At 38.3% G+C, this 25,156-nt stretch overlaps 1 protein-coding gene across 1 annotated transcript; it reads left to right on the top strand.

Annotated features, from left to right (window-relative positions):
* Nucleotides 1-9,227: 9,227 nt before the first annotated feature.
* On the top strand, nucleotides 9,228-10,585 carry LOC130729135 (bZIP transcription factor 11-like). The gene has a single exon (XM_057580770.1). It carries the CDS (start codon nucleotides 9,785-9,787, stop codon nucleotides 10,226-10,228), a length of 444 nt encoding a protein of 147 aa, XP_057436753.1. The 5' UTR covers nucleotides 9,228-9,784; the 3' UTR covers nucleotides 10,229-10,585.
* Nucleotides 10,586-25,156: the final 14,571 nt, after the last annotated feature.

Raw genomic sequence — 25,156 nt, 5'->3', positions numbered from 1 at the left:
CCCAACAATTTTGCACCAAATTCCAACCAGCCATCCTTTCATTCCTCTATGAGATATTCATCTCAAACACCCCCGTCTAGTGGTCATATGCCAATGGTGAATGAAAATTTTCCAAGTGTTGATGCACCTGAATTTCCCAAATTTTCAACACAAATGACTCTTGGTAACATGACAGCTGCTAATCAATTCACTCCAAATCAAGAGGATACAACTCCTAAGAGCAAGAAAACCCAGTCACCAGCATGGAACACTGCACAAAATTTGGTGTTAATTAGTGGGTGGATTAACTGTGGAACAAGTAGTGTTGTGGGGAAAAACCAGAGAGGAGAAACATTTTGGAGAGATATTGCTGAGTTTGTAATGAGCATTGCTCATTCGATCCTCCGCGTGATGGAAATGCATGCCGAAACCGCTGGAATTATATGACGATGCAATGTTTCGTCGTCGGTACCGGATGCAAAAACATGTTTTCCTTCGAATCGTTGCGGACCTTTCAAGTAGTGATAACTACTTCACCCAGTGAGTTGATGCAGCCTATAAAGAAGGAATATCACCCTTGGCAAAATGTGCCACAACAATGCGAATGTTAGCATATGGTGTGGCAGCAGATGCAGTCGATGAGTACATCAAAATCGGAGGTACTACAGCACTGGAGTGTTTACGTAGATTCTGTAAAGGAATCATACGATTGTATGAGCACGAGTACCTTAGAGCACCAACCGAAGATGACCTGCAAAAAATACTACATGTTAGTGAAATGCGGGGGTTCCCAGGCATGATCGGAAGTATTGACTGCATGCACTGGGAGTGGAAAAATTGTCCTAAAGCATGGGAAGGTCAATTTACTAGAGGGGATAAGGGAACCACAACGGTTATTCTTGAAGCAGTTGCATCTCATGATCTATGGATCTGGCATGCCTTTTTTGGATGTCCGGGAACGTTGAACGACATAAACGTTCTAGATCGGTCACCATTGTTTGAAGACGTGAAACAGGGAAAGGCTCCAGCTGATTTGGGTATCATTATGAGGTCATGCATCATATTACATAATATGATTGTTGAGGATGAACGAGATTCATATGCTCAACGTTGGACCGATTTTGAGCAATCTGGGGAAGGTGGATCTAGTACATCGCAACCATTGTAAGACCCAAGTTTTTAAGCTTAAAATAAGTGAATAAAGTTCCTATTCACGATTAGGGTTGATGGATCGTGAAGGGAAACCTGAACAAGAGTTTAACGAAATGAATAAATTTATGAAGGAGGAAGTTCAGGAAAAGTCTAAGGATTGCATCAAAGTCGATAAAAGGTATAGCACGATCGATATACGCTTAAACCTAGGGCAGAAACCCTAGTAAATAGCTAGTTTCCACTTAAAGTCACGATGGAAACTAATTCCAAAAATCTTCAGAGAAATGTTAGAACTTCTCTTAATCCTTATATGACAATCGTTTCAAGGTGAAACCCTAGGATGTACGAACGTCCGATTCCAATCATCGGAAGTTTGCCGAAACTAAAACCCTGATAGTTCAAGAAACCTAAAATCAACCGACGATGAAGACTTTTTCTATTCGGAGCTTCAAATGAAGATTCCACACGCATACGCCCATTTCTCTTGATGTTTTCAATCTTTCTTCAGAAGGAAGTTTTCTCTTCCGACATCCACTGCAAAAAGTAACTTATCGGGTAAAATAGATTTACACCGACTCTGGATTATTCACCTTAATTCCAAGAAACCTCTTTTGAGTTTTGGAATTCTGCGGCCAGAACCTATCTTAGGATTCACGGAGGAATGTGCAGGAAAAAAATCGGAACCGCGAAATTTTCATTTTTCCGCGTTTTCCATAAAACTGTACCGGTTTACAAAATATCTTCTCAAAATATCTTTACAAAATATCTTCTCAAAATATCTTTGATAAATATCTATCCATCCTTATCCGATCTTGATAAATATCTATCCATCCTTATCCGATCTTTGATAAATATCTTCCATTTCATTCACTATATATATGTGTAGTTTGAAGAATGAAAAGAGAACAAAAATCTCACCCAAAAACCCACCCAAACCCGCGGCCAAGGAGGAAGGAGGAGGAGAAGAGTTTTTCGCCGATTCTTGCCTGATCGTTCCACAGTTCGTTGCTACGCGTAGGCCTCAAGGTACTGACGCTTTTTCTTACTTCTGATCGTAAATTCTGCCGCTTTTCTCTATACTTTTATGTGCTCTTAGTTTTGAGGTTTTTGCAAAACTATCCAGATAACTTCATCTTTCTATCTAAACATCTTCCCTACGTGCCCAAGAGCATGTTTAGCGAATAATATTACGCCGATTCTCGAAAAACTACCGTCGAGTTTCAATTATGCTCATAATACCCATTTTTGGCTAAAGTTCCAACCTTTGGGCTTAAAACCCACGACTGAACTTAGCGTTAGTAAGATTAGTCGTCATAATCGTCGTTGGTATCAACCCCATCTAATTTGTTTTTCGAAATTCTGATTTTGAAATTCTGAGCTGAAAATAATGACCAAAATACCCCTGCGACAGTTTTCGATCCGATAATTTTTCCGAGTTTAGATTAACCTTAGTTACGACTAATGATAACCTAGGAACCAAGTTTGATCGAAGAAAAATCGACACACACAATTACCATGTGTGGCCGAGAGCTACCCTAGGAGGAGGAAGAAAATTCTTTTTCGAAAACTTGTCCTTTCTCGCTAGATTATCGTACCTCGGAGTATATGCTACTTCGTGTAACCTTAGTGAGTATTGATTGCCGAGTTTCTGATAGATTTTGATGGAATTCTGTGGTTTTTACTCTAAAGGTTCTTTTGAGGAATTTCCCGAAGAACAAGGAGCTGATTGTGAAGGAGTGTTAGAAGAGAACCCTGGAGAATCTACAGGTGAGGGCTTCTCACTGAACTATTAGTTAATGCTTTAGGTGTCGACGAATTCGACTTGATTTACTGTTTATGCACTTGTTTGTGTTTGACTGGAAAAATGTTTTCTGAGGCTTCGGCTGACAATGTAGATTATTCATCTACTGACTGTTATTTTGAGTTTGAATCATATGCTATGCGCTAAATGGTTAATCTAGGATGTGTGATATTTGCTTTACATGCTAAGTGCTATGTGGTTATTCTAGGATGTGTTGATATATGTGACATGTTTGTTGACTGTGCTAATTTAACTATGCCATTACACATATATCTGTGGTACTGGAGAGTGAGAATAACGGGCAAGTCATGCCAATTTTTATGAGAGTTTTGAGAAAGTTTGACGGGACGAACGGAGTTCGGGCCTTGTTATTGATTTAGTGGATCGAGACATTCTCTGGGAATTACTTGGGATTATGGGATCTTTGAAGACTCATAGGAAATACGATAAGACTAAAAGGAAACTATTTTTACAAGGAAAATTCATAAGATATTAAACAACCTCTAAACCTTTAAATAATGATAACAATCTCGGATGCAAGCTTAGGATTGAATATCAGTTTTGGAAAATGAGAATTGTCGTCGAGTCCAAGTTTTAGGGAAATTGTAAGTTCTGAGTATGTTGATACTCCTTCGCTCTTTGAGCAGTTTGTTTAGCCATCCAAGGGATGAGCCGAGAAGCTTCACTGAGGCGTGAGACCTTGTGAAAGCGTGAATCTTCACTGAGGCGTGAGACCTCGTGGAAAGCATGGATCTTCATTGAGGCGTGAGACCTCGTGAACAGCATGAAACTTCATTGAAGCGTGAGACTTTGTGTAAGTGTGTAAATTCACTGAGGCGTGAGACCTTCTGAAAGCATAAAACTTCACTGGAGCGTGAGACTTCGTGATTGTATAAGCCTCCACTGAAGCGTGAGACTTTGTGAGAGCATTGATGACTCGAAGAGTTATCGTGAGTGTTTGCACTCATTTTACGATTAATTGTATTTTGTCGCAGAATCGACTTTTACCTTAGGGTATTCTTTTTAGACACAAATAAGTTAGTTAGAACACGTGGCGACGTGTCGAGTGAGGTCGGAGACGTTGTTTGGCTAATCACTTTGCATTCATGCACTCATTTTGAGGTATTAACACGAGACGGACTTCGGACCTCGGTGGATTCCAAAATGGTCATAAGACCCGGATTTCCATATAAGAACACTGCGGTGATTCTTAGTAGCAGACGGAAATGGCAGACCTTCGGGTTCACTGCTGATCTGACTACACTTTGTGTGGTGTAAGAGACACGCGAGCGGAAATGGTCCCACCGTTGCTGGTGCTAGGATTGACTCGTTGATGCCCATCCGTTCCGGAATGCATTTGTTAACCGGCATTGCACTTCATGCAACATGCATACTGACTTAGTCGTTGAGTGTGATTGATAATTGTTAATCCTATTTGATGCATGCTAATTGTTATTATCGTCTTTTATAATCATTGTGAACTGTACAACCCTAGGATGCTATCTCTAACTTATAAGCCTAAGTGGCTACTCCTTATCTTTACCTATTGGATTTATTATTTACATAATTCTTTGGAGTTGACCCTCGCGTCTTCTGTGTGTGCTTTGGCGGACTACGCCCTTTGTCAGATGTCCATGGCGGACTGGTTCATGATGGTTCACCCTTCGGGGGAACTAGGGTTGAGATGCTGGAACAGGAGCGCATCGCGGTAGCGAGAGAAGGACGGATGGTGTACATAGACTTGGTCGTTCTGAATTCAGATTTGGACGACGATCACGCTAGCACGTAGTTCTGAGTGCTGGTGTGAGCTCCTCGAGATAGGATTAGTGTGGGAGTAGAGTCTTAGCTCTGACCGTCATTGTTTTCTTTGGGGACAGGGTAGTTTCCCGCCTATAGCTTTTTGTGTGGTTCTCTACGGGGATCACAGAGAGTTGGTTGGGCTAGGAGGTCTTGTTACAGGCCGATTGGGCTAACTTATTCTCATTTTTGAAGGTTTGTGTTGCGAACACTTGACTTTTCTTTTGGTTTGTACTTCTTGCCTACGGGCGTTACTTTTCTTACTTCCCGTCACTGGAGGTTTACTCGTGACGTGGTTTGCTACTTACAGCAGGGGCTGTAATTATTAGTGTATATTAGTCCTGTTATCTTTTGTTGGGAGTTTATTTCTTTCAGTCTTTGGTTCTATTATTAAAAAAAAGATATTCACGTTTTTCCGCTTTAAATTTCTTTTTGGTTACTAAAGTGACGCCACCGAAATCGGGGTGTTACAACCATACTCGACCGAGGTGTTACCCGCTTTTGCAAATCATGTGCGTGCTAGATCCGAGTTGCGTGATTCGAACGTTCATCACGAACTGCAAGCAGATCTAGTGAAGCACATATGGACAAAGTTTGCAAATACTTTGTGATGGAAGATGATTTGTATCGTTCTAATTACGTTATTTGTGTGTTGTGTGCTTAGTTTATTGTCTTGCATTTTAAGTTAAGAAAATAAAATAAATTATTGTGTGTTTAGTTTGTCGTCTTCCATTTTTAAGTTAAGGAAATAAAATAAATTATTATCTATATTAAAAAAAAATTAATTTGTTAAGTGTTTATTGTTTAATTTAATTTAAAACAATAATTGTAATTTTATGTAAATAATAAAAACAAAAATATAAAATTAAATAAAAATATGAAATAAAAAAGTGGTGGGGTATGATGAGTGGTGGGGTAGGGTGTTGAGAGAGAAAACCATTGGAGTGAGTAATTGTTGAGAGTGTGTTGAATTGGAGAGAAGATGATATGGAGTGTTGGGAAGAGAAAAAGTGGGGTTGAGAAGGGGTAAACAAAACATTTTTTCAACAACCATTGCTCATGGTCTTAGAAGAGAGATAGAAGAGAGAGAGATGCAAGAGAGATATAGGAGAGAGATGGAAGAAGTAACCTTGTTTGGTTTGCATTAAAGATAGGTGAGAGAGATTGGGGGTGGGTTTTTCCCCTTTTTCATCTCTTCGCAATTTCATCTCTTCGCAAATTGCGAAGAGATTGTGGCTGGCTCACTCTTTTTCTTTTTTTTTTCGTGGGGGTGGGTTTTAAACCGCCACTATTTGCACCTGACACACTTTTTGTATTTAAAATTGTTATTTTAATCAAAAGTCAACTTTTTCTCTCTCTTCCCTATCATTATTTCTCATCTGTCTCTTCTTTATCTTTACCCTACCAAACAATCTAACAAATCTATTCTATTTCTTATCTATTTCTTTCTACTCAACTTATCTCTTCTTTATCTCTCTCTTCTCTACCAAACAAAGCATAATGATTTCACGTCATCCCTCCCGTGATGTTCTTAGTTTTTAACTCAAAAATAAGAACTAAGAACCTTGTATTGAAGATACTCTTAGTTAAAATACCGACATCTATTTAAGCAAATACATTTAGAAAATGCCATTCTCAAAGACGCGCAGAACTACCAGCGTGAAGTACACGGACGGTTGCAGTTGCGCCAGCCGGTTACATGGGACGGAACCGCACACACAATATCATCCTGACACGAATCAACTTTCTATATTTTAAAAATATATCTAGTATGTGGGTAGGTGCAAATTAAAGTACATTTATTTTATTTTTATAAATTCGGGCCCCATCAGCTATGATCGTCATTTGGATTTCACATCCCCACCGTAATTCTCCATTTAACTTGTATAAATAATATATCATAGCCTTCCTTCATTGCCATTTAACCTGAATAATGAATAATCACAGAATACGAAAATGAAATTAAAAAAACTCATGTAAAAAAACAAGAGAAAAAGTTTGATGCACCGATGGTGTAAAACTTTACACCGTCAACCAATCAGATTTCAAGGATGTCAGAAAATCTCTCTTTTCATTTAATTTCTTTAATTGACATGTCACATCTTGAAATCTGATTGGTTGACGGTGTAAAAATACTTTACACCGTCGGTACATCAAAATTAAACTCAAAAAACAATTAATGAGAAAAAAATGAGTTTTATATCCACATCTGTAATAATATGATTAATCGTGAGATAAAATAAATTGGACATACATAAGTGTCTTCAAAATATTTATTACAAACTTCAAAAGTCATTAAATAAAAACAACAATGTAAGCTCTTGCATGCACTGTCTATCGGAACTTTGCACATTACAAAGGCCTCCTAAATCCTAATAGGATGAAGAATTTTCTCTTGGTTGACTATGAGTGCTTTCTTTGAATCTTTGTAACGTCTAGTGCTTATCGGAGTACTAGTTTGTTTGGTTTGCTCATTCCTATTTTCATTTAAAAAAAATTGAAAACTAACATAAAAATATATTTGTTTGATATTTAAAAGTTATTTTGTAAAATTATTTTCTAAAGGCTTAATTGCAACTTTGGTCCCTGACATTTACTAATTCCACGATTTTAGTCCCCCATCTAATTTAATTACATGAATGGTCCCTGACTTTACTGGCTGTCTGCAACGTTGGTCCTGCCGTTTATTTTTTAACAGAGAAGGCTTACGTAGATGTCCAATTGGAGAGAGAAAGAAAGACCGAAGAGAGAGGGAAGCATGTGAGTTGCACGTGAGACCTACAACAATCATTTTCTATCCTCTTCCTCCTGTAAAAACAGAGCACCGTGAGGAAGATGTTTCGAAGCTTGAGATTGAGCGAAAAGGGAAGAGATAAAGAATGAACGAGTCCCTGGAGGCGAGGAAGAAGGTTGAATCAGTTGCTGGTCTATTTCTCTCTCCAATTCGACTTCCACATCAGCTAAGTGACCATCCACGTAAACCTCCTCCATTAACAAATAAACGGTAGGACCAACGTTGCAGACGGACAGCAAAGTCAGGGACCATCCGTGTAATTAAATTAGGTGGGGGACTAAAATCGTGAAATTTGTAAACGTCAAGGACCAAAGTTGCAATTAAGCCTTTTCTAAAATGTGATAAAATAGAAAAATAAACACAAAATTATTTTCATTTTTATCACCACCGTCATCGTTACCCTCACCTCTGTCACCCATTGTCGCCATCAACATCCTTGCTAGTTGCTACCACCATCATCATCTCTGTCACCACCATTACCAACACCAACACTATCAAGGGAGATGTGTAGCTCACATGATTAAGTTAAGGGTAATTGTAGGTGAATGACCAGGGTTCAAACCCTGAGGAGAGATAATTTATACTAATTTACTAACACACTAACATTTTTCTAAAAAAAATCATCAACCAGGGTGTGATGGAAAATGGTGATGATGGCGGCAGCGGAGGCGATGATGATGGTAGCAATAGAGGTGGTAGTGGCAACAATGGTGAAGGGTGTGGTGGTGGTGACAAAGAATCAAAACAAACATAATTTATAAATAGTAAATTTGAAACTGAAAAAATTAAAAAATTAAAAAATTTCAACCAAAATGAACTCTTAACTTGTTTTAGCTTAAGTAGTCTTACCGACTCAAAATTGCAAAAATAATTAAATAAAAAAACCTAACTCTTAAGTTTCTTATTTTCTTTTATCTTGTTTATAAATATGAGAGTGATTTATACTCTTAACTTTATTTTTCGAGTTATAATATATTCACAAACTCTATTTCTCTTATTTGTCATTTTCATTTAGTTTTTCTTTATATCTCTTTCTTCTTTTATTATCATGTCTCTCATTATATTACACATTTCTTTCACTTTTATTTTTATCTTTTATTAGAGGTGTTAAGTGTAAATGTGAACAAGAATATTATTATTATTTTCAACCAACTTCCAATTGTAAAGGAACTTGAATTCGAAACTTTAATTAGCAGAGATTATTATTAGAATGATACACTCCAAAATAACCAAATCAAAGCATGTCGCGATTTGGAAGTACTTTCAAATAAAGACGATGCGTCCTCCCTCAATTTTTTTTTTGTTTCCCAGCTGGATCTTTATAGTTGCAGCTCAACTCTCTCTTCTCTCTGCATTCTACTATTCCCTTCTTCAACTTTTATAAAATAAAACTCCATTTTTTTTATAAGACATATAGGAAAAAATCTGATCGAGTCCGAAACATCTACATGAGCTAACTCTTTCAAAAAGTATTTTTTCTTACACACAAGACTTGAACCCGAAACATTGTTAAAGAAGAATAAAGTATATACCCTTGTCTTTAATTCCTTTCAAAGATAAAAAAATAAAAAACCAGAGACTCCTTTTCCTTTATTTTTCTAAGTCCATTATTATTTTTCTCTGTTTATCTTTTTGAATTTCAACATCACACTTATTTTTTCATCAACTTGTTAGCCTTTTTGGTTCTATAAATTCACTGCTTCAACATACACATCCTTCCCCTTCCCCCATTTCCTTCTCCTTCTCCTTTCTTTCTTTCAAGATATTTGGTTCATCGGAGCTCTGCCTCTGCACCAAACTTTTCTTGATTCCTTCACACTCTTCGGTGAATCTCCTTTGGTTCTTGTTTTCAGCACCAAAGTTTGAATCCTTTTCACGCTAGGGTGACTCTGTCGGAACAACAAGTCACCATTTTTTCCATTGGACAAGTGATAATTATCAGAAAGTTCATTTTAAATGTCCGACAAATTTTTATTAATGTTTGAGATTCATGTATCAAATTCTCAGTGAAATCTTCTTTTCTGGGTGTATGATCAATTCCACTGTTAGGCGCAGGACCCATTTAGTTCAATCATTCTCAGTTGTCTTCCTTTACTGGCTCTACTATGTCTCATGATTCCTGTTTCCCCTGTTTTTTCTGATCATAGTTAAGGCTTTGTTTTTTTTTCCTCTTATTTTCTGCAATTCTTTTTTCTGTTTTGTGTCTGGGTCCTGCGATTAAGTATTAGCTTTTGATTTTGAGTCGTATTGTAAGTTTATCTATGGCTTCTTCAAGCGGAACATCTTCAGGGTCTTCGATGATTCAGAACTCTGGTTCAGAGGAGGAGTTGCAGGCGCTGATGGATCAGAGGAAGAGGAAGAGAATGATATCAAACCGTGAATCTGCAAGGAGATCTAGAATGAGGAAACAGAAGCACCTTGATGAGCTCGCTGCACAGGTAGCTCAGCTCAGGAGCGAGAATCAACAGATGCTCACATCGCTCAACCTCACCACACAACGATTCATGATCATTGATGCAGAGAACTCTGTTCTCAGTGCTCAAATGGGTGAACTCAGCCACAGGCTAGAGTCCTTGAATGAGATCATCGACTTTGTGAATGCCACCAATGGTGTTTTTGCTGCAAACTCCTTCGTGGACCCCATCCCCAGTGCTTACTATCTGAACCACCCCATCATGGCTTCTGCAGATATATTGCAGTACTGATATAAAGAAGATCTATTAGGCTTAACTTAATTCATGTGTTTCAGAAACAGAGAAAAAGAGGGTTTTGATGGTTTCTTTTTATGTTTGAGTCTGTTAGACATTGTCATCAGTACTAGAGTAATCAATCACTGCTAGGTAGTGAGTGTGTGGGGAATAATGATGATTGTGTAATGTGTCATAAAGAGGGTAAAGCTTGTTGGGTGCTGCTTTCTGGAAATGGGGCCTGTATTGTTCTGAAATCAGGCTATTAAGGTTTTTTTTTTGATCAGAGGCTATTAAGGTTGTATGAGTTAAAGCCAATGTTAATGTTGTTGTTCTCCTTTGCTATATTAATGTAATGTAATGATATTTGACCTATTCCTCCTTTTAATGATTTTGTCCTTTTTTCTTACAAAAATTACTTGGTGACCTTGGCCAACCATAAGTGTGGTGATGGTAGCACGAGAGATTAGTAATCAATTGTGATACTTTGGTTAAGATTAAAAATTTATTTATTGACTCTCTTGTCGATGCTCTTTTTAATTTAATTATTGAATAAGAAATAATTGTTATCATCTCAATTTTACTTAATTAAAAATATAAGACATAAAAATGAGATATATGACAAGCCTCTTAAATTCTAATAAGAGAAGAGGAAAAATTAAAAATAAAATAAGATGTTTAAGAAAGTAATGTGAGTGAATCCAAACTTCTCAAATAAGTGCTTTCTTTGACTACACTTGAGATGGTAATCAATTTTGATACTTGCTCTCAATGATAGTTGGGTGGACAAAGTTGAATTAATTATAATAGTAACTAGTTGAACATTGACATGATGTGTGCAATCTTCCAATCAGTGGGCATGTGCAAATTTTACTTTTTCAATTTCTCTTTGGATATTTTTGTCCTTTCAGTGGGTTACCTCTAATACGTGTGCTCATTTGAACCCACTAAGCCACTATGTAGGATATTCGGTATATTGGGCTTTCACAGTTTCACCATTTTGGTAAAAAAGCCAAATATGCATTAGCAAAGTTTTTTTTTTTTTTAAAGTGAACTGAAATAATATTAAGGGCCAACCGGCCTAGAAGCAATTACATCCAAATCAACCAAACCAGAAACGGCATCAGGAGCCTCTTCCACCCATACACAATCCGCATAAGTGGAAGCGTTCTTAGCCAGAAAGTCTGCAACTGAATTACCAGAACGTCTAACAAACGACAAGGAAAAAACATCAAAAAACGGAATTAAAGAACGACAATCAGCAAAGTTTCTTGACCCTTGGTAGAGTGAAGAATTAGATTAGTAAAAAGTAACAGCAGTTTAACTTCTAATCGTGCCAGAATCATTTCTGTTATCACAAAATCTAATCTTACAATATGCTTGGATGTGTGTCAGATAAACACTATAAATTCATGTTTGTATATAAATAAAGCTAACGTGAAAACATTTTCATTTCAATTTATAAAAAAGTGATTTCTTCATTTTTTGCCTATAAATGTGTGCTAACGCTGGTTAGCATTATATTGACGCCAACTAAAATCTAAACATAGTCTAAAACATTAGCTAAGACACTCGTAACTTGTAAATGGATACGTGTAACCAAACCTGCACTTAATTGCTTATGTTAAAATCAATTATTCTTCAAATGTAGAAAACTACTAAGTTTTCGAACATACACCAAAGCTTTAATTATTAAGTGCGCATGTTCAAAACCTTCAACAATTGCTTCTAAAATTAATTTATGAGTAAACTTTTATGAATAACTTATGAGTCTAATTGTGAAAAATAATGCAAATATGAAGTTTTTCTCTTTAATAAAAGAAAAGATTTGTTATTTTTCTGTTTTTATAGGTAAAACCAGGAGAGAACACTCCTCAAATGAAAATAAATAGAGTGTATATGTGTTTTAAAATTGATTCTGAGAAAATAAACTAAATATATTATAAGAAGATGATATATTAGAATTCTAAGAAATTAAGCATGTTTGGATTATGTTCAAATCTTTCATAATTAATTTAACTCGATCTCACAAAAGCTACTAAAAGTAATTCTATCAGAATCGATTCTCCTTATTAAGTGAGAATTTTCCATTTATTGAAACATGCATTAGCTAAAATAATTTTTTTGTTTCTCTAGAGAGAGGCCTCAAGTAATCCCCAGAGATACGCATCATAGTTGAAGGAAAAGTCCAAAAGTAGCCAGCAAGGAAAGGGACAAGTGCATAGGAGAATTGGCCTTGGCCAATGGTCATGGCATCCCAATTGCCGATCTTGTAGTCTTGCAACTTAGAAGAAATTCCTTGAAATGCTAACCACTCAAACATGTCCGGATCCTATGTCTGTGATATGTCTAACTTCAATTGAAAAACCATTATATTTCCAGGTGCTATGAATCTAACTTATGTTCGCGAGAAGACATTCACGTCAAAGCATGTTTAGAAATCCTTTTACAATGATTCTAAATCAAACACAATTATAAGAAGAAGCATCCAGTAAACAAAATTGATTCTGAAAAAAAATTAACTGATATTAACAAATGCCCCACTTATATGAGTTTAAAATGGAAAGCTAAACTGACACATCTAAAAAAATGAAAGTGAAGATTACAACTTTGGGCTAAAGCTGCTACACCAAATGTTTGGAAAGTAATGGAGTCTTGTTTTAGCAAAACATCAAAGATGAGTGCGCTCATGTTGTGGTGAGTCCACAAATTCCACGTGCTAGGAACTAAATTTTGCAGTACAAGTAACTATCTTTAGACATGGTTGGCATATGCTGTGTTCAGCCCTCTAACTTTTACTAGAATCTTATTAATTAAGTCACTTGAGAGCATGTTGTTTGGTCACATGGAGCTTACTGAAATTCAGTTTATAGTACAAGAAAAATTAATATCAAACGTTGTGATTCTTGTGAATCACTGATAAATTAAGGAACCTTAGTTGAGCACTTAGTACAGAAATGGACCAGGAATCACTGCAGGAAACAGAGAAAATGTAATGTTACGGGTTACAATGCTTCTATTACATGTTAGGTTCATAATTTGCTTTATTAATTATTGTATGTTTAATTACGTAAGGTTTGTTCCAAAAGAAAAAAAGAGAGGATGGAGAGCGTCTTGCTATAATAGTAAAAGGCTGCTTGCCCCTAGATGTTGGAGTTAAATATTAATGCCCAGAAAGGAAAAGTAAGCACGCCAGCTTTAACTTGTACTAACAAAGTATAGTAGGTTTATTTAAGAGAAAGAAAAGTATGGTAGTGATAGCTTGTGAATGGTGTACACTATTAGTGGTAGTCACCCTATAAAAATTCGTTGAGAAGTCTCATATTAATTAGATTAATTTGTTGAAAAATTATATATATTGAGAAATCTCATATTACATGTGAGAAGATAATTCTTACATCTAAGTTATCTTTTGAAGTTAAGTTAAACTTAACTCAAATTTGTATTTTTGCTTTTGACTTTTTCTTTTTCTTGTATTGGGTTAAAGTACCCCTTGTACATCACTACTTCTATTCAATATAATTATTAATAAACACACAAAAGTCGGAAAAATGTGGTAAAACTTGATATGATGAAAAACTTGATATGGTAAAACTTTTTAATTATAAAAAAACTTCATCATATCAAGTTTTACCATATCTATCCGACTTTTGTGCGTTTATTAATAATTAAAGAAATAAGAGTAAATTAAATTTGATAAAAATAGATTTAGATCAAGTTTTTTACAATTATGAGGATTCAGATCTGATGTTCACAAATAATTTTCTTTTTATTATAAGCTACATGTACTCACTTATTCTTTATGAGGATTCAGATCTGATGTTCACAAATAATTTTCTTTTTATTATAAGCTACATGTACTCACTTATTATAAGATACTATTACAATTTATCTATCTCCAAAGCTAACTCAGAGATAAAATTGTCTTTCCATATAAAATAATCATCTTAACCATATCTCTAATCAATATGAGATATCTCAACATACCTCTCACGATTATGACTGAACATATATGAAGCGTGAGATTTACAGAAACAAAGAACATACAACAATATATAAGTGTTCTTCACCAAACATATATATGATATGCTTTGATACAATATTAGAATTTGAGATACTAAACTGATTAATTCTGCCTAAAAAATTAGCTTAGAGGTGAGGATTGACTCTCCATATATAATGATCATCTTGACAAACACTTCTCAATAAAAATTTGAAAAATCATGATAAATATAAAAAATAAAATTCTTTTACTATTACCTTCTTTATATGTATCACTTTAACCCACTTATTGAGGAATTCATACATCAATATCATATACACCAAGGTTTTTCTTTTTCTTTTTTGAGGTGGGGGATGGCTGCTTGAAAGCTCCACCATCGTGTCAAAGTTATTTGTTTCAAGGAGAAGGATCTAGAGAGAGACAAAACAATTCTTTCTCAATTTTGTAATTTGTATTAAATAAATTACAATTTTCTATCTAATATTATATTCGTTCCTCTTATCTCATCAACAAAAATTTCGTCTGAAATTGAAACATGTGTGATTGCGTACATATGAAAAATTGTATGTACAACTTAACATTTTTACTTTCAAAAATAAAAAACTTAACATTTTTGTAATTTTTCACTTTTAAATATAAAACAACTTTTGTTTCTTTTCCTTAGGGTCAACTCCAACAGTAACTGAATGAGCAACTAGGACATGAGCTTTTTTTAGCCTTGTAGTTGTAGATCAACTCACACAATAACCCAAAGAGCAATAATTGGAATGTCAAGTAATTAATGGCTGCACAATATGGTTCAAAATAACTCTGCCAATAAGGTGTAGCACAACTGATAGATAGTTGGACTCATTAGCCATTTAGTCCAGGGTTCGATTCCTGGGTCTCGAATGATTAGTCTCATGACTGCCGGCTGTGGGAATACCTTGGGAAACCAAAAAAAAAAATGGCCTAACACTCATACGAGTCTTTATATATAGGAGTAATAGAAGAGACAATCTTCCCTAATAATCCGAAATTTCAATATATCATTAATATAATAATATGAGATCCGGTAGGTTTAGAGGTGTCTCTTCAAACCCTACCATTTATATATATATAAATATTGTGAATTAAAGTAAGAAATTAAAAAAATTACTTCAAGTACTTAAATTGATGTGATATTACGGATACTTGTAGAAAATTATCGGTTGGAGATGCTTTTGTAGTCCAACACTTATACACTTCTTTTTCTTAAGCAATGAGAAGAGATTTCTTGTAATCAGTACACAGTTGTCTTTATATGGTGCATTTTCTTTCATAAGATAAAACAAAACACTGATAAGGGTGGACTCCATGGCTGCCAAAGTGCCAATGCTTCGGTCACAACCCAAAGATGTTTAATATATGATTAATGCTCATGGTGATTACTTACGCAACTTATTTTATTTTACGAGTAATGATATATACACACCTCATCTTTTAAACATTTCATTTCCACATATTTTTATTTCTACTTCTCTCCTCTTATCATCTATCACATCTCATACTTTCTCTCTCTTACTTTTTCTTTTCTTCTTATCTTTCTCTTCCTCCACCTCCATCCACCTCAAAATGAGGTGTGAAGAAAATATTATGCTCTTTACTAATAACCTTTATAGTTCTTTTCAAAAAAAAAACAACCTTTATAGTTGTGTAAGTGTTAGTATGAACACACTCTAAGAAGTAACTTTAAACCGGATTCACATTAGAATTTACAACACAATATAATTGAATCAAGAGGGGAGAGAGGATCCTAACAATAGCTTCCATTCAATCATTCAATTCATTATGTGCCCTACGTCACTTAACTATAATCCACACACATATCAATTGAGTTTAACTCAATAGATATTTGTTAAAAAAAAAACTCAATAAATATAAATATATACATGATGATTCCTAAATCCATAATGAACTAAATAATTACATGAGCTTTCATGAAAAATATCAAATTATTCATTCAACCAGTTTTGTTAAATCAAAATTCACAAGGAACATAAACCCAAAAGACTTTTTGAATTTCCTGTAAAAATGCTCCTCTCTCAATTCTTTTTTTTTTGTTACATGGATGGGGATGAAACCCCAGGCACTAAGGCTTACGAACACCCACAGAGGGTGGGAAGTTGGGACAAGCGTCCTTCTCTAAGATAGCATGGGCATTCGCCGAAGGGTGAATCAAACCAATGAGCTCCATATTGGAGACCAAGGCCTACTTTGGCCAAGTAGTCAGCCAAATAATTTGCCTCCCGCGAGGAGTGTTGAAAAACAAGGGCTCCATGGACCTGTTGGATGCGGATAATGTCTGCTGCAACCTGAGCATATTGGTGCTCCCTCAAGTCAGTCGAGTGAAGCAAATTAATTACTTATGGCGAGTCTGATTCGACAATGATGTTGAGGAAGTCGAATCCCATAGTGGCCTCAACTGCGAGTTTCACAGCCAAGAGCTCAGTAAGGAAAACATTTGCGTTGGCTAGTTCACCCAAATTCCAGGAAAAACCTCGCAGCCAAGAACCATTGGCATTACGGTATACTCCTCCGCAGCTTGCTTGGAGGGTACTGCTCAGAGCACCATCTACATTTGCCTTGATCCAGTCCACATCTGGTCTGATCCACGCAGTATCCACGCTCTTGGAAGGCATCTCCTCAAATATCCGGCGCTGGTGACCTTGCAGAGAATTAAGAGCAGTTATCATGGGGACGTGAGAGCTCGTAAGTTCCATGCCTAGCGACTTCATGAGGGCCCAAATCCGGTTGAAAACTTGTTCGTTTCTCATACGCCAAACGACAGAGAGCACTGATGAGAAGAATTTTGGCCAATCAACGTCGTCACGCCCTCTCACTTGACCAGTAATATTCCCAGAAAGCCATGAGTCCCAGTCCAAGTCAAAGAAAGGGCCTTGAGAGTAACCCAAAGCTGAGCACCAGAAAGCTCGAGTAGCACTGCAGTCGCGGAATAAGTGAGCATAGTCCTCTGAGGAGGAATTACACAGAGGGCATAACTCACAGGAACTCATATGTCTTCTCACCCGAACTGCATTGGTAAGCACCCCGCCATGACAAAGCTTCCAAAGGAAAACTCTCAAACGTTGCGGGCCCTTGATATGCCAAATAGCCTTCCATAGTTTATCCTGTTGATGCTGGTTATGGGAGCTGCAGATAAGGTCATAAGCAGATTTAGTGGTGAAGGCGCCGGTTGCTGTCCCAGCCCACATGATCTCATCGTTGCCACTGTGAGGCTGGATGGAGTGAAAGGTGACAATCTCCTCAACTGTATGAAGAGGAAGTAAGCTAGCAAACTTATTCAATTTCCAACCCGTGTCTGTTGAAGCATCGAAAAAATCCGCCAACGGAAGATTAAAGTCTTCTTGAGGTATAAGATTAATGACCAGGTTCTGCAAAATATGCCCTGACATTAACCACTGGTCTCTCCAAAAACGCACACTAGAGCCATCTCCTACTCTCCAGCAGCTACCAGAAATTACCCGTTCCCAGTTGGACCAAATACCACGCCAAATCATGGACTCTCTACTGCACTTTTTCACCGTAGGGAGGATCCCATTCCCACAACCATATTTACCACGGATGGCACGAACCCAAAGAGAGTTTGGTTGGTGGATTAATCCCCAACCCACTTTCATAAGAAGCGCATCATTGAAGTCTTCGGTGTGACGGAAGCCAAGACCCCCTTGGTTTTTGGGGCTGCAAATAGTGTGCCAACTCACCTGGCTCACCCGTCTAACTCCATTCTCAGCTCCCCACACAAAGCTTCGTTGGAGTTGGTCCAGCTTATCACACACTCCCCTAGGGATCTTCATGGTTTGCATGCAATAAGCTGGAAGAGCTGCCACAACCGATTTTGCAAGGGTGACACGCCCTGCAAGACTAAGAGTAGAGGCCTTCCATGCTGATAGACGCTTCTGAGTTTTCTCCAAGATGAAATCATAAGTAGCTCTAGTGGGTGCTTTGTGAAGAAGCGGGACTCCAAGGTACTTGCCAAGGTCAGATGTAAGTCGAATACCTGAAGTTTGGCTTATTGCATTAGCCTCACCTCTATTGACGTTTAAAGAGACAAGTATTCAGGATTTCTCCTTGCTAACTTTCTCCCCGGACGCCTTACAGAAATTATCCAAGCAACTCATCATGACATTCATTTGAACAACCGACGCTTCTCCAAAAAGCAGAAGGTCATCTGCAAAAAAGAGGTGAGTAATTGGAGGGCCATCTTTTGAGAGATAGATTGGCTTCCAATTAGAGTTATCCACTTCAAGTTGGATGTGGTGAGCCAAACGCTCCATGCAAAGGACAAACAAGTATGGTGAGAGAGGACCACCTTGTCTGATACCTCGTGAGGGAGTAAATTTTGTCATCTTACTCCCGTTAAACATAACCTGAAAATAACTCAAAGAGACACAATTAGGAATTAGATTACAAAAGTCCTGCTTCAGACCCACCTCCAAGAGGGTGTCCCGGAGGAAGCACCAATCCAGCCTATCATAGGCTTTTTCCAAATCAATCTTCATGGCCACCCACCCTTTCTTACGCTTCAAGAAACGCATAGAATGAAGACCTCCTGGGCAATAATGATATTATCTGAGCTTTGCCTACCAGGGATAAAGCTGCACTAATTGGGGGAAACTAAGAGGCCAAGAGAACTCTTCAAACGATTAGCAAGAACTTTTGTCAAGGTTTTATAGATAACATTACAAAGGCCAATCGACCTATACTGAGATAAGAGGTTAGTTTTCTCAATCTTTGGGATCAAGACGATAAGAGTATTGTAACACCCCGGTTTCTCAACTGAGGAGTCACATTAGTTACCTAACAAAATCTAAGGACTATTTCGTAATCCTAAGAAAACACAATATATTTTTTTCCTTTTCGAAACAGCTGAACATAATTGAATATATAACATAGACTTTATTCAACAACCCGTTCCCGACATATAATAATAGTGTCTTACAATATCGTAAGCAGGTTTCCAAAATAAGTACGCTCACTGAAACAGTGACGAAGATAAGGTTTAAACAACAGAGTTTTTAGATGGAGAAAGGAACTCAGACATAGTCCACCAAAAGGAAGAAGCAACTGCTTCATCCACCTTTACACGACCGCCCACGGTCACGGTCTCCAACTCGAACGGCTAAGCTTCAGCGGAAGGCTCACCATTGCCTAATAGCGTTAAGCGCCCAAACAACAAGTTGCAAACAGAAAGGGTTAACTCCATGCAACTACCATGTACAAAAGAGAAAATCATGTTATTCAAATTTAATTACCTAGCATGGTAAATAAACTAGCAACATAACTAAACTCATATATCAACAACTTAACATATAACATCAAATCAGATATCAAAAACTTCAACAGTATAATATCAATTCAGATATCAATAAACCAATAACTAAAATCCAACAACATAGGGTCAGGTGTTAGTTCCCTATAATGCAACTATATGCTACTACCAAAATGGATCGATCAGCAACGTCTCTCAAGACGGGACGATCACGTGGGACAATCACCACCACACCGCCACTACGGACGGGACAATCACGTGGGACAATCACCACCACACTGCCACTTTAGGACATCCCGAAAGATGGGACGATCACGTGGGACAATCACCACCACACCGCTACTTTATAACGCCTTAAAAGACGGGACAATCATGTGGGACAATCACCACCACACTGCCACTTTAGGACATCTCGAAAGATGGGACGATCACGTGGGACAATCACCACCACACCGCCACTTTATAACGCCTTAAAAGACGGGACAATCACGTGGGACAATCACCACCACATTGCCACTTCAAGACCAAGCCCTATATGCCAAGTCAATCAACCACAATGCCCAAACCAATGATTTATTCGGAGTAACCACATGTTATTCCTATTATCAACAAACATAACTCAATTCACTCACATACTAACTCAGTTCAATGACAGAAACCAAGAAACGGCCGAAGCCTCTCAGAAAACGGAGACACACGTCTCAATAAGTTCACTCGGCCGAAGCCTTCGGAAAACATTTAGCACAAGCCTCAGAAAACATTCAACATAAGCAAGCATACCACATTGCAAGCATAATAATCATAATCCAATGTCATTCAATATAAACATCTTCATCTCAAACGCATGCAGTGCGATAAAAGCAGACAAGACTCAAAGACGCTCTAAAACTGAGTTACCCTTACCTTCGTGAGTAGAAGTTGGGCATGGAAGTTGTGAACCTCGATGTCGATCCCACGCAACTGGAATCAGGACGATTGAACAAGAAACGAGAAATCGGCTCGGAATCCTCTTGCTCCTCCTTGCTCTCGGCCAACTTGGGGAAAAAGTGAGGAATTGTGGACTGATGATGATTTTGAAGGAGAAATGGTGGTGATTAGTATATTTATGTCTTGTGTTGTCAACATATATATAGGTGAATGAAATGGAAAGATATGTACCAAGGATCAGATAAGGATGGATTTGTGGAGGGATAAGGATGGATAGATATTTTGTAAAGATATTTTGAGAAGATATTTTGTAAAGATATTTTGAGAAGATATTTTGTAAACCGGTACAGATTTGTTTAGATATCGGAGGATTTAACTCATAGAGTTAAGATAAAATATAAGAGTAATATATTATTATATCAAAAATTATGGGGAACTCTATGAAATGATAAAATATAAATTTGAATCACTTTGAGCAAAATAAAATGATCTATGAACCAAGAAATGGGTAGAAACTGAGCTAAAGAATAATTGTGAGACAATTAGAGCAAATATGACGTCCTCATATTATGCGTCTGAGCTAAGTACAATTTATAGGAAATGGAAAACGCGGAAAAATGAAAATTTCGCGATTCCGATTTTTCCTGCACATTCCTCCGTGAATCCTAAGATAGGTTCTGGCGGCAGAATTCCAAAACTCAAAAGAGGTTTCTTGGAATTAAGGTAGACAATCCAAAGTCGGTGTAAATATATTTTACCCGAAAAACTACTTTTTGCAGTGAATGTCGGATGGGAAAACTTCTTTCTGAAGAAAGATTGGAAGCATCGAAAGAAATGGGTGTACGCGTGTGGAATCTTCGTTTGAAGCTCCGAATAGAAAAAGTCTTCATCAACCGTCTATTCTAGGTTTCTTGAGCTATCAGGGTTTTAGTTTCGGCAAACCTCCGAGAATTAGAATCGGACGTTCGTACATCTCAGGGTTTCGTATCGAAACGCTTGTCATGGAAGGATTTTGAGAAGTTCTAACATTTCTCTGAAGATTTTTGGAATTAGTTTCCATCGTGTCTTTAAGTGCGAATTAGTCGTTTACTGACGCTCTCGTCCTAGGTATAATCGAATACTACTTGTGCTATAAACTATATCGACTATAATACTATTCTTAGTCATTTCCTGAACTTTCTTCTTCATAATATTACTCCAACCATCAAACGAAAGTCAAGTTCCTCTCACGCTGACACAAAATCCTATGCGTGAGTTGGAAATTAATTATTTATTTAATTCTAAAATCTTGGGTCTTACAAGTATCATTTACCTCTTTGATTTTCTCCGGTTGCTGTACACAGTCATGGCTAATTTCACCACTGAAGGACCAATAACTTGCCATTGGGATTGAAAGAAAAGAGGATTTAAGTCGTCTGGACCCGGTGCTTTCATAGCACCCATACTGAAGACAGCAACTCTAATCTCTGCAGCCTCAAGTGGACCCATAATCTCGTCTAAAGTTTCCCTTGGGAGGGAAGGGAAGGCGTTACGGACGTGGTAAGGCTCACCAGGACCCGGACTAGTGTATAAATTCTGGAAAGAGGTCACAGCCATAGACCTTAGTTGGTCCTGGTCCGTGATAAGTTCACCAACATCATTGTTCAAAGCCTCGATCTTATTCCGCTTGCGGTGGACCATAGTGGTCGTGTGAAAAAAGTGAGTGTTACGGTCTCCATGGTTCAGCCAGTTCACCCTCGATTTTTGGCGCCAAAGGAGCTCTTCACGGATAAGAACCGTTTGGTATTCCTTCCACAGTCTCTTCTGAAGCTTTTCTAGGTAAGGAGAATGACTCATACGTAAGTGATTATTAATACCTTCCAATCTGCGCATAAGTCTCCTTTTGGTCCTGCCAATCTCGCCAAAGACATCCCTATTCCACGAAGCTGCTTCTTCACAAAAGGCTTCTGAGGCCGGAATCCACGAGTCATGGTGAGAGTCCCACGAAGACTTGACAAGGCGAGGGAAGTCCTCATGGGTTAGCCAGGCTGCGAGAAAACGGAACGGACGTTGAGAAGAGTCCATATGCTCCGGTCCCAATTGAATTAAAATCGGTTTGTGGTCATATTTAAGTTTGGGAAGATGTAGAACCGTGGCCTCTGGGAAAGAAGAGATCCACCGAGCATTCCCCAAGGCCCAGTCTATGCGCTCTTTAACTCCACGACCCTTCCACGTGAAAGGGGGGCCTTTGAAGCCCAAGTCGGAAAGAGAACAAGCATCTAAACAATCTCTGAATTTCGCCATGCTTAGAAGGTTTGGAGGGCCACCTCCCATTTTGTCGGAGGCCTGAAGATAGGTATTGAAATCTCCTACTGTCACCCAGGGTTTTGTTACTTGAGAGGCAATATTCTGAAGCTCCTGCCAAAGAAAATTTCTTATAGACGCATTCGGACTGCCGTAAACAAACGTCACTAAGAAATTGGGCACATTGTTCTTCGGGTGGATACGTAGGTGAACAAATTGGCGATGAGATGAAAGAATTTCCACATCCCCCCAATGCTTAGACCATAAGACCCAAATTCCACCCGAAAAGCCTTCGGCTTCAACCACAAAGAAATCTTCAAAGCCAAGTGTTTTCATGATCTTGGGGAGATTAGTAGTCTGCACTCTAGGTTCATAGAGAGCTAAACACGAGACTCTATGTCTCATTACAATATCTTTAAGAAGGAGAGGGACTCCTTGAGCACCAGCACATATAATATTCCAACTGAATAGGTTGTACAACATCATAAACAATGTAGAGATGGAGGGGAAAGCTCTTTAAGAGCTCCTGTGCTTCCTAGGAGATAAACTCCTATCACGTTCTCTGAACGTACGACCACCCATGTCTCCTGGAGCATTGGAGGAGGCATTAGGGCTTCGTCTTGGTTCAGAAGAACCTTCCACTCGCTGATGACCGCGAGCTTTCATCTTGGTCTTTTTTAGGGAAGATGACCCCGAGGTGGGTCCCAACTTGTCGTGTTGACCGGACTTAAAGTGGGAGGGATGAGCGACGTCAGCCCTAGATTGTTGTGGGATGGCACCCTGAGAATTAGGGTTTACTTTGGTCCCTGTGCCGCCATCATGGGGTTGGGGACCTGTCGGCGCAGAGGTGATCTTTGTGGGGCCAGAAATCATGGTTTCATCATTCGGGACTGAAGAGATTCCCTCATGATTAGGCTCATCATTGGTATTAACTACCTTCCCTTTTGTAGGAGAAATTCCCGAGCCAGCGGAGTCCACCATATGTTGAGGTTGACTTTCCTGATTGGTCGGGGTATTCTGATTCAAATTGTTTTGCTCCGGAATCTGCACTTAGGCTAAAATCCCGGAACTGCTGGCACCAATCCCGGAAGACCCGTGAATTGCATCCACGTCCATTTGCTCCAAAATGGAAAACCTAGTTTCGGCGCCCTTCCCGCCGGAGTGCTTGGTCTGGTTGGCTGCTGCTTGGTGTTTATTCTGGCAGTTCTCTTGGCTATCATCCATGGACCAAAGTCCTCTCCATGTGCCTCCATGTTGGATTCAGTTCCCTTGACCTGGTTCGAAATCTCATGATTACCTTCATCCCTAACCTTTTGAGGGAACATTTCCTTTTTGTGGCCAAATTTACCACAATCGAAACAAATTAAGTTTAGTCCTTCATATTCGATCTTGAATTCTTCCTCCTCGAAGACAAATTTAGAGACAAGAGTCTTCCTCAGATCAACTTCCACACAAATTCGTGCAAATCGGGCACGTTCAGAGGTCTCCCCCGGTTGACCCTTGCTCGCCATGGTCTTCCAGGTGTGGTCATCTACTTTGACAAACCTTCCCACGTTCTTGCCAATTTCCTGTAACACTTCTTGGCCATAGCACTCCACAGGGAAGCTTGGAACTCTGAACCACACTGCAACTCTTGTCAGTTCTCCTTTTAAGGGAATGAACATTGGTCTCCATTGTTGGATTACCAGATAGTGCCCCATGATGACCCAGGGTCCCCCGGAAAAGACATGAGCACAGTCAACCCTATTCGTAAATCTCACCACAAAGAAGTCAAAATCAAGGTCGATCACCTCCATATCTCCTGAGGGTTGCCATAACCTCCTCAAGCGATCCTTGAGTAGGCCAAGCCCAATCCTTTTGCCTAGTAGTTTAACTATGATCGAGTTTTGCCACGGACGGCGGAGCTCCTTCTTTTTTTCTTTTGACAGCTTGATCACCGGGCAGAGAGGATTTCCTTGCACCTCTGATTGAGACAGATGATCCCCCTCGTGCTCACTGTCTTCTGAATCTGATATCCAACCCTCTGGAAGGACATCTTCTTCCTCGGACTCGTTGCCCCCATTAACACCGAGGCAGATATCTTTGTAGGAGACCACCCTGCGTGTTGGGATATATCTTTGTAGGAGACCACCCTGCGTGTTGGGAACACCGTCGACGCTTCTTGAGGTTGGTCCCCGCCACCACTGTCACCCTCCGGTAGGGTACCGGAGTCAGCCATAGTACGCTAGAGAGAGCTAAAAACGTTCTTAATTTTTTTTTTCTTTTTTCAATTCTATCAAAATCATTGGATCCAGAAAATTCTAACACGCACTTTTTTAAACACAATAAATGAACGCATTTTTTTTTAAAAGTAACGTGTTGATTTTTTTAAGAATAAACCAATTTCTTTGCTTCTATTTAATCTCTTTAAAACTATCAAGAT

The sequence above is a fragment of the Lotus japonicus genome, chromosome 1 (assembly GCF_012489685.1).
Source record: "Lotus japonicus ecotype B-129 chromosome 1, LjGifu_v1.2".
Classification (NCBI taxonomy): Eukaryota; Viridiplantae; Streptophyta; class Magnoliopsida; order Fabales; family Fabaceae; genus Lotus; species Lotus japonicus.
This window is presented reverse-complemented; position numbering and strand designations above follow the sequence as displayed.